The 13506-nt window shown below is 53.4% G+C and overlaps 4 protein-coding genes across 4 annotated transcripts; 1 reads left to right on the top strand and 3 right to left on the bottom strand.

The window, feature by feature from the left end:
• Positions 1 to 3983: 3983 nt before the first annotated feature.
• On the bottom strand, positions 3984 to 5372 carry J4E84_006821 (uncharacterized protein; the record flags this gene model as incomplete). The annotated part of the gene is made up of 1 exon (XM_049389408.1): positions 3984 to 5372. One exon carries the CDS (start codon positions 5370 to 5372, stop codon positions 3984 to 3986), a length of 1389 nt encoding a protein of 462 aa, XP_049243117.1.
• A 652-nt stretch (positions 5373 to 6024) lies between these two features.
• Positions 6025 to 6808, bottom strand: J4E84_006820 (uncharacterized protein; the record flags this gene model as incomplete). Its single annotated transcript, XM_049389407.1, has 2 exons — positions 6025 to 6666; positions 6719 to 6808. The coding sequence occupies 2 exons, from the start codon at positions 6806 to 6808 to the stop codon at positions 6025 to 6027; spliced, it is 732 nt and encodes a 243-aa protein (XP_049243116.1).
• Positions 6809 to 8274: 1466 nt separating this feature from the next.
• TIM9 (protein transporter tim9) lies at positions 8275 to 8525 on the bottom strand (the record flags this gene model as incomplete). Its single annotated transcript, XM_049389406.1, has 2 exons — positions 8275 to 8469; positions 8520 to 8525. The coding sequence occupies 2 exons, from the start codon at positions 8523 to 8525 to the stop codon at positions 8275 to 8277; spliced, it is 201 nt and encodes a 66-aa protein (XP_049243115.1).
• A 1627-nt stretch (positions 8526 to 10152) lies between these two features.
• Positions 10153 to 12969, top strand: J4E84_006818 (uncharacterized protein; the record flags this gene model as incomplete). Its single annotated transcript, XM_049389405.1, is given in 3 exon segments — positions 10153 to 10157; positions 10172 to 10178; positions 10219 to 12969. 3 exon segments carry the CDS (start codon positions 10153 to 10155, stop codon positions 12967 to 12969), a joined length of 2763 nt encoding a protein of 920 aa, XP_049243114.1.
• Positions 12970 to 13506: the final 537 nt, after the last annotated feature.

The raw sequence follows: 13506 nt of genomic DNA, 5'->3' as shown, positions 1-13506 counted from the left end.
GATGATGGTAAGACTTTTGTTTCTTTGCGTTTATGGTTTTGGACGGTTGCGCATGAAATGATGGGTCATGAGATGGTAAACGGGGATCTCACTGGTCATACGATGTATGATACGATAAACGGGAGATGGCGATTTTTTGGCATTTACACTTATATACCCATGCAAGATAGAATCAACTTTATTTACACTTTTAGGATGGGCCTGCGAATGATGATAGGGTTGCACGGAGCGCCCAACTTGGTCTAGCTCGTAGTCCTGATCGGTGCCTGCCAAACGAACTGGCTGGGAAAGAAGTACCTACAGCCTGACCATGACATCATCTCACCTGCACTGCCCGCCTGGTCAGGCTACACTTGGAAACAGCGCTCAGCTGCCTTACCACGACACCACCAGGGTCCTGTCCTCTTCGCTTCAAACGTCTGTTTGGCAAGACCATTTTCCCACGAGAGCGCATCTTACTTATTCATACCCTCTTCATTACTGGTAGCATGCCTACCTTCTGGCTGAGTTCTCGACAGCCGAACCAATGAGTGATACACCAAAGACTGACACGCTCTGTGAGCGCTGCAGCCTTCTCAGCTTCGACGATGGCGCCATTGGAGGTCAGGAAGTAGTGGGCGAAGATGGCGTCGCGCGACTATCCTTTCCGGAGTCCAAAATTGAACTGCATCCTACAGAGCAGGAGGGGAGCCCATACCATGTACCGCGAGAATATCAACTGGTCCGCCTCGATTGGAAGCTCGACGAGATCCTGCCCGACATGCCTCATTTGTCTAGATCTTCTAAGCTCGGCTGTGCATTCTGTCGAGCTTTGCGGAAGTCACTACAAGATACACTTCCAAAAAAGGCGAAATCCTATTCGAAAGACGATGGCCCATTGAGATTGGTCGCGTATCTTTCCTTCGATGGTAGAGATGTAGAGGGGCTGATGATAGAAGGGACTATCGTCAATGCCAGGTTGAACATTGTTATACAAACTCTCTTTTCAATTGAGGCAGATCCTGGTAAGTCGCATCATCCAAGCAGATCTTGGGTCGCATGGGCTAAAGATTTGTCTCAAGGTTGTTGCGAATGGCTAAAACTCCAATCCGCGCGAATCACTTCATACTTGGACCCTACGAACATTCAGCAGTTGCACCGAATGCTTGATCATTGCACATCAACGTGCCACCCTGATACCCCGTCTTCATTCATGCCTACAAGGCTCATAGACATCGACCATGACGTATCAGCTCTTCCTCGCTTGGTTCTGTCCTCCAACATAAAAAACCCTCAGCAAACAAGATACGCTGCCTTAAGCTACTGCTGGGGGACTGAAACAGACGCCAGGTCGCAGTTCAAGACAGAGAAAGCATCTCTGGAATCCAGGTATGCGGGCTTACCGAGCGAGCTCATGACGCCAACTATCAATGACGCCATCGCACTTGCAAGGGCGATTGGCCTTTCATATCTATGGATAGATGCTCTTTGTATCGTACAAGATGATAAAGATGACTGGTCGCACGAATCCTCCCAAATGAACCTAGTGTATCGCCATGCATTTGTCACTCTCTGCAGCCTCAACTCGAAATCATGTCACGAAACTTTCCTCAACCGCGCCCCTGCAGTGACACTCCCCTTCAAATCAACGATACGGAAAGATATGAAGGGGCTTTACCTTATCCGGCTGCGACCAAGAACGGGTGGATATCTGGACCGCAGAAGGTACGGTTGGGACTCGGTATTTTCCAACTGGAACAAAAGATGCTGGACATTTCAGGAACAAGAGCTGTCTACTCGGCTCCTGCTTTTTGGAAACCAGAAGATGCATTTTAGTTGTGGTAGAAGCGATTGGACTGAAGGAGATGAAGCTCCTAGACGCAAGAACAAGGCTTGGTTAGGAGTCTCCGACATGATCGCCAGATTCAAGGACAACTGCATCTCCTCCAGGGAACTGTACGAGTACTGGGGCCTCTTAGTTCACGAATACGGTCATCGCTCGGTGACGTTTGACAAGGACCGCCTTCCCGCCATCGCTGGACTTGCTCGTATGTTCGGCGATGTACTCCAAGATCAATATCTTGCCGGGATCTGGAAGGGTGATTTGCAATGCGGGTTGACCTGGGGAAGTCTTCGAACTCAGGATTTGCCCTTGCGTAGTCTCGAGGCTCACATACTGAATATCCGAGAACGAAATTATGTTGCTCCTTCATGGTCCTGGGCGGCGTCCTCAGCTGTGGCAGGCATGAGAGACCGAGGTGCGATTGTGTTTGAAGAATCAACTATGATGGATGTTGATACGCAAATTGATTCCGAGGACCCGTTTGGACGGGTGTCTGGAGGATTCCTTCAAATTCGCGGGAAAATGGCTCGAATGCCGGACAGAGGAATCCGATGGTCAGAATGTTGGTATCTCTTCGACAAAAACTTTAGCAATGATAGTATTCACGTCGTCACGGACTGGCCCCACAAAGAAAATGAAGCAGGACTAGATAGTCTTATGCTGATACTCCTGTACCGCATCGATAACGAGGATAGAGCAGAAGCACCAGGGCTACGGGCTTTGTTACTTCATCCTGCATATGAATTGGGAACTTATTATCGAGTGGGAGTGGTTGTGTCTCATGGACACGGAGGGTACAGTGAGATGAGAGGCTGGTTCGAGGAGAGCCAAGAAGAAACCATCTGCATTATTTAACGTGCAGACACTCTAGGATAAGAGTCGATATACCTTCATGGTGTTGAGGAAGATCCGCGCATGCATTACCGAGAGTGTTTTCTAAGTACGGACCAATACACAAGAGGAGCTCGATACTTCACAGCACCAACACACCCAATCAAAATATCTAGCACCGACCTCATTACCGTTCCTCAAACAATCTCTCCCTACACTTTCGCTTAATCATCTTCCCTTTCCATCTTTACCACTGCCCTCCTCTAAACATCCCTGTCCACCACCCTCCCCACATACTGACTCCCACCATAACTATGCATCCTAAGCGCCTCATCAAACCGAACGCGCTGTCTACGCTGTTGGTCAAGTGTGTTGTAGTAACAGCTCTCTGGAGCAATTCCATGCTCCGCGTCGTAAATTGGTAAGATTGTAGAGGCGATGTTGTCATCGGGGGCGGTGATGCGTATGATCGGCGGGGATCCGCGTTGTAAACCAGCCTCCGTATACACATCTGAATCTCGCGTTGATACGTCTACACCGTCCGCATCCCTTCCATGACACTCCCCAGTTCCCTTCGCCCCCAGCCTCTCCTTATCTCCGTCATCCCCACCCCCTTTCAAACCCAAATTACTCCCCACAACTCCCCTCCCAATCAAACCCGACTCCCGTACTCCAATCGCCACCTCCCCTCTACCGTCATCTCCACCTTCTCCCTCTTCATTCTCTTGCTCGTACACCTCCACTTCCCCTCCTCCTCCTCTTCTCTCCGCTCCTCGCTCCACACCACCACCACGTCCACGACGCTGGGGATCAGTCATGACGCGCGATCTTCTGACTTGGTGGTAGTAGTGGCGTTGGTGGTGTGGTTGTTGTGGTTGGAGATAGTAGGCGATGAGGGCGAGGATGGAGAGTATGAGGGCTGTTGCTATGACGGGCTCGATCATTGGATTTTGTATGCTGGGATGTTGGGTCGAAGAAGATGGTGGGGGGTCAGGGGAGAGTGTAAGGTAGTAGAGTTGGGGATGGGAGAAAGGGAGACGTGGGTATGGAAGTGCTGGTGTGGTGATGTGACGGTGGTGTCAATATTGTGACGAGGCCTTCGCTGATTAGACATGTGAAAATACGGGGGGTCCGAAGAAGCCCATATGTCAAATTCAAATTAGGCTTACGACTTGAAATGTAGCGTGAAGGTGTATGCGGCATCCCATGCTGCAGCTCTTACACCGCATGCGTAAAATCCTGAATAGGTCTGCAGCCTACATCAACATAAAAACACACAAAGCCAGTAACCCAACATCGATATAGGCAACAGACCTATTCAATTTTCTTCCTATACAAGGTGCTCCCCCTCCTCCAAATCCCTAACCCACCTCCCCACCCCATCCCCCTTCCACCCAAACCCATCCCTCTTCAAACCCCACTCCACAGCCTCCGTAACCTCATCACTCAACTGTCCCGTATAACAGTCCCTACTCACAATCTCCGTCAACGTCCTACACGCACTCTTCGCGCCCCCCATCTTACCCTTTCTAAAGAACTCAAAATCAGCAATCTGCTTGTATCCCATGCGCCACTCGGACCAGAAATCCGAAGACTGGGCTTTGCGCCGCTTGCTCGCGTCGCTGAGGAGGTCGTTCTCGGGGCCGGGGGCGAGCTGGAAAGTAGCCTTTGTGATGGACGGGATCATGTGCATGCCGCACAGTACGGGGGTGAGACCTGATAACAGAGGGAAAACAGCGGTGAAGCTAAACGACGTGAAGTGGCGGCAGAATTCCGTTTTCTTGGCAAAGCTGGCAATACGGTAGAGGAGGAGTTCGAGGATGCGGGGCGGCACCATGAGATGGAATTCGTAGGTGCTGTATACGGTTATGGAAGAACCTTCGTTGTAGCCGAGGTGGTGCCAGGGTCTTGACCGCAGGAGTTGGCAGCTAGAATACCGGGGTTCGCTATCCGGAGTCTTGTCAGGTGGAGGCTCTTTCTGGAGGAGCTCGAGGTAGTGCATCTTCATCTCAAAAGCCCAGTTGTCGTTGGTGCCCACGGCAGAATCTACCAGTGCGGCCATGGTTTTTGGTGGTGCAGCGACAACGATACGTGTAGGCTCTAGACACGAAAATGTCTTTGTCCAAATATCGGTGACTGAGCTCAGCATGTGGTCGTGAGCGGTGGATACATGCCACAGGTTGTATTCTTGATCTGTATGCACCACCAAGCTCTTGATGTGGCGTTTCAAATCATTCTGCATGACAAACTGCGTGAACCTGTCGAAGTCCTTCGAAAGATGCGGGATCCACGCCGCTCGCAGTGTCGCCTTGAGATGTTCGTCTCCATCCTGAATGCGGCACAACTGGATAAGCACGTCGTCCATAGCCGGCTCGAAAGCAGATCCAGAGGTGCTCTTGAACTTGCTGCGAAGTTTTGTGTAAATCATGAACTCGTGGTTACTCAACTTGGATAGCTCTCCCTGCATGCTATCGACGAGTCGCGCATCCATTGGTACCCATAGTGCTTCCTTGTCCAGTGCTATACGGGCGTATTGGAAGAGATTTGGAAGCACGACCTTTCTCCACATCCATGACACTAGGGAGAGGGTCTTCAAGGGTATAGAATCAGAGTTCGTTAATTGCGAAGACGGCTCGTGGTGGAATTTGGTGATTGATGGGGCTTGGTCTGCGAGATGCGAGGCGATCTGAGCCAGCAGCTCGTTTGGCAGCGACTGCATGATGGTGTATAGAAAATTAACACTATAAATGGCGACTGCGAGATTTGTGGTTTGCGAGGCTTGAGTGAAGCGTGAAGCATACAGTTGAGGTTATATCGGTGGCATAATCGAGGGTCCGAACTTGTGGGCCTGCGGATACGTCATCCGGCCTATGATTAGCACCCGGCAACGGCCATCGCAACTACCCGCGGTCGCTTCACATGCTACTACAGCACTGCGATTCCATACTAGCAGATTCAAATGGGCATCTCAAGTCCGAAAAAAGATTAAGTCTCACAAGGGTAACGTCTATTTACTAGGCGTCCAAAAAACACAAGGTCCAACACCGTACTCAAACAGCATCTACAGTAGTACAGCTTGACATCGAACATTCTGGGTCTCCCAAGTTGAATCAATGCTATCTGAATATGAATTTCGCTTCATTATATTCATCCATCTTACGGGTGTTCAGTCTTCCCTAGGGACATCACACGTAAGTAGAGGGAAGAGACCTCCACCACCTCCCCTCCGCCTACGTCATCCCGTCTTTGGTCTGCACCAGCGCTGGAGATGTCGCAACCACCCGCTGCGGCTTGATCAGGTTTCTACAGATCTATGGCGCATATCCAAGGTCTTCACAAACAGACATTTACTACATGTACATAATATCATCCTAGAACCCAGCCCTAACAGCCCCATCCAACCACGCAACCCCCGCCATAACCCCATCCACAACCCTCACCCTACCTCCCTCCTTCTCCCCCAACTCCTCCACACAAGCCTCCCTAACCATCTCATCCATGCCCGCCATACCCGCGCAACCCAGACAAATCGCGCCCACTTTCCCTTTACCCAACAACCTCCTAACCGCATCCTTCATCCTCTTCCTCACCTCCTCAGCAGGCGCATCATGCAGATCCGTCGCATTGAGCCCCGTTGTCTCAACGCCTGCAAACCGTTTCCCCGCGTCTGAGCCCGTGCCCAAAAAGGCGATTGTAGCATCCGTGAGGATAGTCTCCCAGACTTTGCCCGTGCTTACTATGCCGAATTTCTCGTCGGGGTGGATAGCTTGCAGAGAGGCACCAACACTAGCTTCGAAGATACCCGTGACAGGTTTTCTCGTATCTCTTATGGCGGGTTCTTCTTTGAGGAGCGGGACGAGCGGGTGTTGGCTGTAGCACGCGACGAGGAAGGCATCGTGGCGGGCGAGTTGTTCGCGGAGAGCGGGGAGGCAGTGCTTGACTGATTCTGCGGCATCGTCTTCGTTGTTGATGCTCTTGGGGCCGGAGGGGGCGGTGAAGTACTCGTGAGCGGTCTGCTAGCTGTGGTTAGTTGCTGGGTGGGTGTGGTGAGTGGTGCTGAGTAACGTCTTTGAACTGCAGGGCGTCGACGAGCGGCTTCAGGCCGTTGGTCATTTGCTCCGTGGAGTTTGGGTTGATGATGAGGATGGACCGCATCTTGCTATATCGTGGGTTGGTACCGTTGCGATATTCACCCATTGGCTTTGCTTGGAGCTGTGTGCCTGCGCGGTTGCCCCGCCATGAGGTTTGACATTGTGGCGCGTGATGGATTTGGGATGTGGAGCTGTGACAAGGATGTGGGCTCTGACGTCATGTTCCAGATTGTCTTGTTTGTTGTGTACACAGCCCTGGAGGACGAATGATTGCGTGCGACGAGTGTGGAAGTGCAGTGAAGAATAGACATGTTGTATTAGGCTACTGAGGGTATTGTGAAGCATGAAACTGCGTCGCAGATGTATGCTCGTGGTATCGCCTAACTTCTCCTTGAAGTACGCGCCGCCATGCGTATTCAATCGCACCAACGCCGTCGCAAGAGGAAATCATCGAAATGTGGGATATGGAAGCTGGAAAAGTCAGGACTAGTCATCGTAGAATGTCGTGCAGAAAGCTTACAGGTCGTGAATCGTCGTCAAGGGTCGGCGACTAGCTTAGCGGAAGCAGCTGAAGCGTCCGCAAGAGAAGCGGAAGGGAGCGCGGCGGACGCCGTGACGGTCAGCGACAACACCACCACCTAGTATCTTGTCAGCAACTGGTGCCTGTGTCCGGAACAGACGGCTCCAAAGCGGGCCACTTACCGGCGTGCTTGCCGCCAAAGCCCTTATGCCACATGAGACCCATGGTTGCTTGTGTTTGTTGGTTGGTAGAGGTAGTAGTTTAGGTTTGGAAGTTGGCGAATCGCTTTCTTTGTGCAGAGTTCTTGTTGTGGTGTAGCTGGAAGGTGATCGCAGCGCGTGTGTTATATAGGAGGTGTGTGGGAGGCTGGAGGAGATTCAGGGCAAGAACAGGGTCGGTGAAGCGGTAGCTGCTGCGTCATAGGCTGGCAGCCAAGGGCTTGGGAGATGCAGCACAGCCACCGCTAAAGGCGATCATCGTGGAGATTGCAGCGAGCGCACACAGTACAGCCTCGATGTCTTCGTAGACCTGTGCGCGCTTGATTGGCCGCGTCTGGATTTCTTGAAGATTGCCCATAGTGCACGCAGAGTGGTGCGCCACAACACCGTATCTTAGAAGGGCCGAACTGGTGTTTCGTGGCACTCTCATGACGACGTTCGCGGCTGTGAACAGCTAGCATTGGAATTCGGGCGCCTTTAGCTTGTCAGCTGCGACTCGATTTGCACGCGTACAAACCGGCTAGCCATCTGCAAACACATTCACCGCACATTTCGTCCCAGATAGGCATGAAGCGGAGACATGTGACAGCGGCAACTGAGCGCTTGTTGATTTTGAGTGCAAGGTTGTAGCTTGCTTGACCAAGGCCATAGATCATAGCCCCCTCCCAGCCAGATTCCAGAAATCATTTCTATTGTACAGATATTGTGATCCAAATAACATGAAATAGCCACCGCCGCCGCTGAGCCTGCTACCGGCTCATAGCTGACGACGTACGCTCATCTCGCAGAATTTTATCTTCCGCCCATGCCACCTTGTTGTGCCATGGCAGCGTTTTGTTCTTGGAAGCGGTCGCCTAATCGCTGGGAGCCCTTCATGTGCTTGTCGACGCATCGCATAACGCAGCTCTCTTCGCGCGAGGTGAGGGACTTGCTCTCGAAGCCGTTGACGCAGTGGTCGAAGCATTGCTGGACGAGGTTGGAGTACATCTGTGATGGTCAGTATTGTTGTCGTGCAGCATAGAATGCGGATGTCGTACGTTCATGAATTCCTTCATCTGCTTCTTCTCCATGCGCGACTGCAGCTCGCGCTGCTCAGATGCTGTGAGTCTACATGTGATTAGTTATTGTGATGCCAATTGGGGCAAGTACATACGACTCCATGATGCCTGGTCGTGTGTGGTGGCAGGATTATTGTTTACGGAAGGGTGGCTCGACGCGGAAATTTGGTATGACGTCGGGTGGTTGTCTGGATGCTGTGCTGACGAGCCTGCACCCAAAAGTGTAGACGCGAGCTAGGCCACCGGGCGGCCCGTCCACGCTCTCCAGTCACCGAACCACGGGAAGCAGGCGTGGAGACTTCATGGCAGCCGCATTCAGCGGGTCGTCTCTGGGACAGATCTTGGAAGGCACTTTGGACAGTATGTGGCAATGGATGCGTCGCACCAATATTGTGTGGCTCCCGCTGCATGGCCGTACCAGTACCTGACCTGTACCTTTCCCGCCAAGACGGTCGTTATTATTGGAACCGACTCCAGCATAGCAAAATAATAACACAATAACATGGCCTCTTAATAGCCAGCTGCATCCGCTACCCGTATTGATCGCCGCTGTATTTTGCCGTCGAGGGGCCTCAAGCCTCGCGTTTGTGTCTGTCAGTCAGGCGACGCCGTGCCGTCTTCCTTGGATGCTCACAATTGGCCCGCAGCCACACATCACGGCCGCTAACCTGCTGCTCTTCGTCAGTCGAGCAGCGGGCTGCCACTCGACTGCCTCGCCCCGACTGCGATCATTGCCCTCCCCAGACGCCGACCCTGCAGGCCCAAGTCGCCTCGAGCCACAGTTTCAGGCGCGCCTCGATATTGCGCCCGACCAGGCCGCTGAACCCTCCGACGACATCCTGCAGCTGTACCTGTACCCCTAACCGCCCGTCGCGTCCTAGACCCAGTCTCGCGCCAGCAGCTCGCTCGCTCTGCTCTCCACCAAGGAAGACGTCAATATTGCAGGATCCGCCTACACGAACGCCGTCACGACCCCGCTGACATCTCGCGCACGCTCGCTACCTCGCTTCCTCGACTCGCTACCCTCCGACGTCACATAGCGGCCCCCAGACAGCTGCCGCCTGCCCACTTCGGGCCCACCTGTACCTGGACACACGCCAGACGCTGCGCTCCACGACCGCCATATTACACCCTTGGAGCTGCGACGCTCTCCACACCACCGCCTGCCATGGCTCCCGCAGGCACCCACACCAACCCCAACACGCCGCGCGTGCGCAATGGCGAGCCCCAGCCCGCCCCGTTCGCGACACCAGAACCTGCCTCGTCGCGTCGAGACTTGACATCGTGGTGGAGGCAGTTCAGCAAGCGCCCCGCGAAAAAGGAGGACGAGAAAGGTACGACACCACTGCCAGCATTTTCACATGTCGAGTCCGCGAGTTCAGCCTCGTTGGCGGCTGAAGCCAGCAATGCGCTGCGACTGTGCCTGCAGCTCCCCGCCTCTTCTTGTCGCGAACAATCACTGACTGTTGTGGCCGCACGTAGAACCCGCCCTCCCTGGCATCTTTGGTGTACCCCTCATACAAAGCATACCCTATGCCAACGTCGCTATTTCGCTATTCAACGAGCACGGCGAAAGCTACATCTATGGTTACGTCCCAATAGTCGTCGCCAAATGCGGTGTCTTTCTGAAGGAAAAGGGTCAGTGAAGCTAATCCCATCACCCATCAGCTGTTAACAGCGCACAGCGACCGACGTAGAAGGCATCTTCCGATTAGCAGGCTCCGAGAAGCGCATCAAGGAACTCCGGACGGCCTTTGACACCCCACCCCGCTATGGAAAAGGTCTGGATTGGTCCGGCTATACTGTACATGACGCCGCCAATATTCTGCGCCGCTACTTCAACAATCTCCCGGAGCCTATAATACCGCTGCAACATTATGACCCCTTCCGGAATCCGCTCAAAGGCCATCAGGCTGAGGCAGTAGGCGCCAGTGAAGGACAGCAGCCTTCAGTCGGAGGCTTCGATCCCGATGCGGCTGTGCGCATATATCAACATCAGATTAAGGCGTTGCCGTCTTTGAACCGGCAATTGCTGCTGTACATCCTAGACTTGCTCGCAGTCTTTGCCGCCAAGGCTGATGTTAACAAGATGACAACGTCCAATTTGGCTGCCATCTTCCAGCCCGGACTGCTCTCACATCCGCAGCACGATATGTCTCCACAAGATTATCGTCTGAGCCAGGACGTGCTCATCTTTCTCATCGACAACCAGGATCACTTCTTAATTGGTATGGAAGGCACAGCTGTCGATGAAGGTACCGTTAAGCACATTGAAAGCGGGCCTTCTACCCCACAGGCAAGGACACCCACCACACCCCGCAATAGTTCTGGCATCGGGCGATCGGCTTCGACCACTTCGAGCGCTGGTGCAGAAAGCCTTCGCATGTATGGCGGCGTCCGCAGGAATGTATCCACGTCTTCGAAGCGTTCACGACACTCGCCCGCTGTTCCCAGCCCAATCGCACCATCATTCGTCTCGACCACGACCTCTGGAGTGCACCGAAGCAACACGCTGCCCTCAAAGCGCTCCCCGGGGCTTGGGAGTCCCCGCTTCCCTGCTGCAAAGCAAATCGGCCCTGAAGAGACCAAGAGCCCTCTTTCGTCTCCCATGCCCCCAGAGGTTGCTGATGTTCCTGAGAATGTTGCCCCACAGCAGGAGATGGAGTTGCCTATACGAACGAAGGAAGCCCCACAGGCGGTCGCACCCGCAGCGGAGCAAATATCAGCCACACAGCCTGCCGATCAGGAACTGCCACCGCCACAACGTGCGCAGACCATGCCACCGAACAAGATCGAGATGCCGGTCCCATACCAACCCTTCCCCCAACAGGGAATGGCTATGCAACCGACAGAGCCTTCACAGAATAGACCCGCAGTCACACCTGCCACCCACAACATGCCAGGCGGGTTCCCTCTGCCGTCTCCGGGCGTCATCCCACCGAGTCAGCCCACTACCCCGAACGTCGTCGCCCAGTCGGCGCAGAACTTGTTACCTTCAAGGTCCACTACTCCCGGTCCACGTAGTCCTCAGCGTAGTCCTCGTCACACGCCAACGCGTGAGCGGTCAGAGTTCTTGGAAGGGCCTGTTGACTCAGGCCCGTCAATTGAGATGACTCCTGCTGTTCGTACATTTACACAAATTCTAGCCAAGGTTGCGGCATCCCCTCCGAACGAGTCCAAGGAAGCGAAAGACGGACGGAAACCGAACAAGCTGCAGAAGAAGAGGTTGCCGAACAGTATCAGCCAGAGTACGCATAGCTCCACGCACTCTCTTGGTGGTAGCGATTCAGGGTTTGGTGGTCAATTTTCTCACGGACCTCCTTCGCCACTGCAGCCACCCTCGCTTCCCTTTGCCCATGGTCAGTCGCACGCCAACAGCTCTAGAGAGGTTTTGCAAGACACAGGCTCCTCGCGGGCCTCCGGGAACACACTCAAACCTAGCATGTCGCCTTCTGCTAGTTTCAGATCTCATTCGACGGCAACAGAATACTCGGAGAACGAGCAACTGGAAGAACAACCAAGAGAGGAGAAGCGCAGTTTTTGGAAAGGCCACAGACGAGGGGAAAGCAAGGCAACGCCGACAGCAAGTCAGACAGATCTCCACGGTTCAGTACCTGGCGCCGACAAGAGTATGAGCTCGTTCGCGAGTAGTTCCGGATGGACGGGCGGAGGACGCAGAAGTGGGCAGTACGAGTCGAATCACGGCTCTGAAACGTCGATGCTATTCGGCAGCAGTCCCCCTGATCACGACAGATCCGACAAGAAAGGTGCATTCGACTGGTTCCATAAGCGCCGACAGGATCATAAAGAGCGTTTAGATCGGAGAGAAAGAGCCAAGAGTCCACCGGGCAGCTCTAGTCATCTCCCTTCTCCCCAGAACATGATGAATTCAACAGAATCCTTCGCCGTTCGAGGACGAGCACCAGATGTACCACCACCGGTGGAGGAGCCTCAACCTAAAGCAGACAAATCCAGCGACGTTACGCCTACCGGGATGAGTCCAACGCCCCCGAACGTACCTATGCCGGGAAGCCCGAAGCCCAGGATGAGTCCTGCCATGGCTCTGCGGACAGATCTCCCAGCTGCACTGACTGAACCCCGATCAGTTGCGCGATCCCCGGACAGGAATTCCAAGTCACCCGTCACTACAACGCCTCCTGTGCAGCCATTCGCTAAAGCACCATCACCCCTGAATGTCGACAGTACGCAGCAGGTAGAAGCTGGCGCAGCCACCCAACCCGAGGCCTCAACAACTACCTCGGAACCTGTTCAGCCAGTGTCAACACCTTCGGGGCCTCTTCATTCTTCATCCAACTCGACTACTACTGTCACTCCTCAGACGGTCAACCGAGAGACAAATTCGGATGCACCGCCATCTGATGGTCAGTCGTCACCTCCATTCGTCCCAAGAGGCGAGCCAGCGCCTTAGAGATCGCGGTGGTCGCTGTCGACCTCAATGACGTACGAGCATGAGTTCGGAAGGAGATGTAGGTATTCAGGGTGTTCATGGATTGAGCGTGATGTGTAGAATAATGCATAGCACCCTTGGCAGTACATTATGGGCCGAAGAAAAAAGTGTGTATGTAGCATGGGAGATTTTGCATACGGCATATTTGCCACGAAACGATGAAGCGTGCTAGCGAGCATTTTGTGAGCGTTGCGATGATGCATAGCGTTGTGGCACATATTCATGATAATTCATTCTCATTCTTCATGATTACTGTGTACTGAACAAGAAGAGCAATTGTGATCAATACTGAAACGTTCGACAAAATCATCTATATATGACAGCTAAAGAGCACAGTAGCTGTATTGCAAAATACCCCACACTTTGATTAGTGCAGTAGAAAAAGCAACGTTACATGTTGAGTGCCGACGGTGTCTGACACTGCGCTGCCGTCGCTGCCGAAGTCCGCATCAATCCCTCAACATAAGCACAAATAGCTATAGCGTCGTGGCGACATAC

This window comes from Alternaria hordeiaustralica (assembly GCF_023758085.1).
Source record: "Alternaria hordeiaustralica strain BMP 2776 chromosome Unknown scaffold_13, whole genome shotgun sequence".
NCBI classification, from domain to species: Eukaryota; Fungi; Ascomycota; class Dothideomycetes; order Pleosporales; family Pleosporaceae; genus Alternaria; species Alternaria hordeiaustralica.
This window is presented reverse-complemented; position numbering and strand designations above follow the sequence as displayed.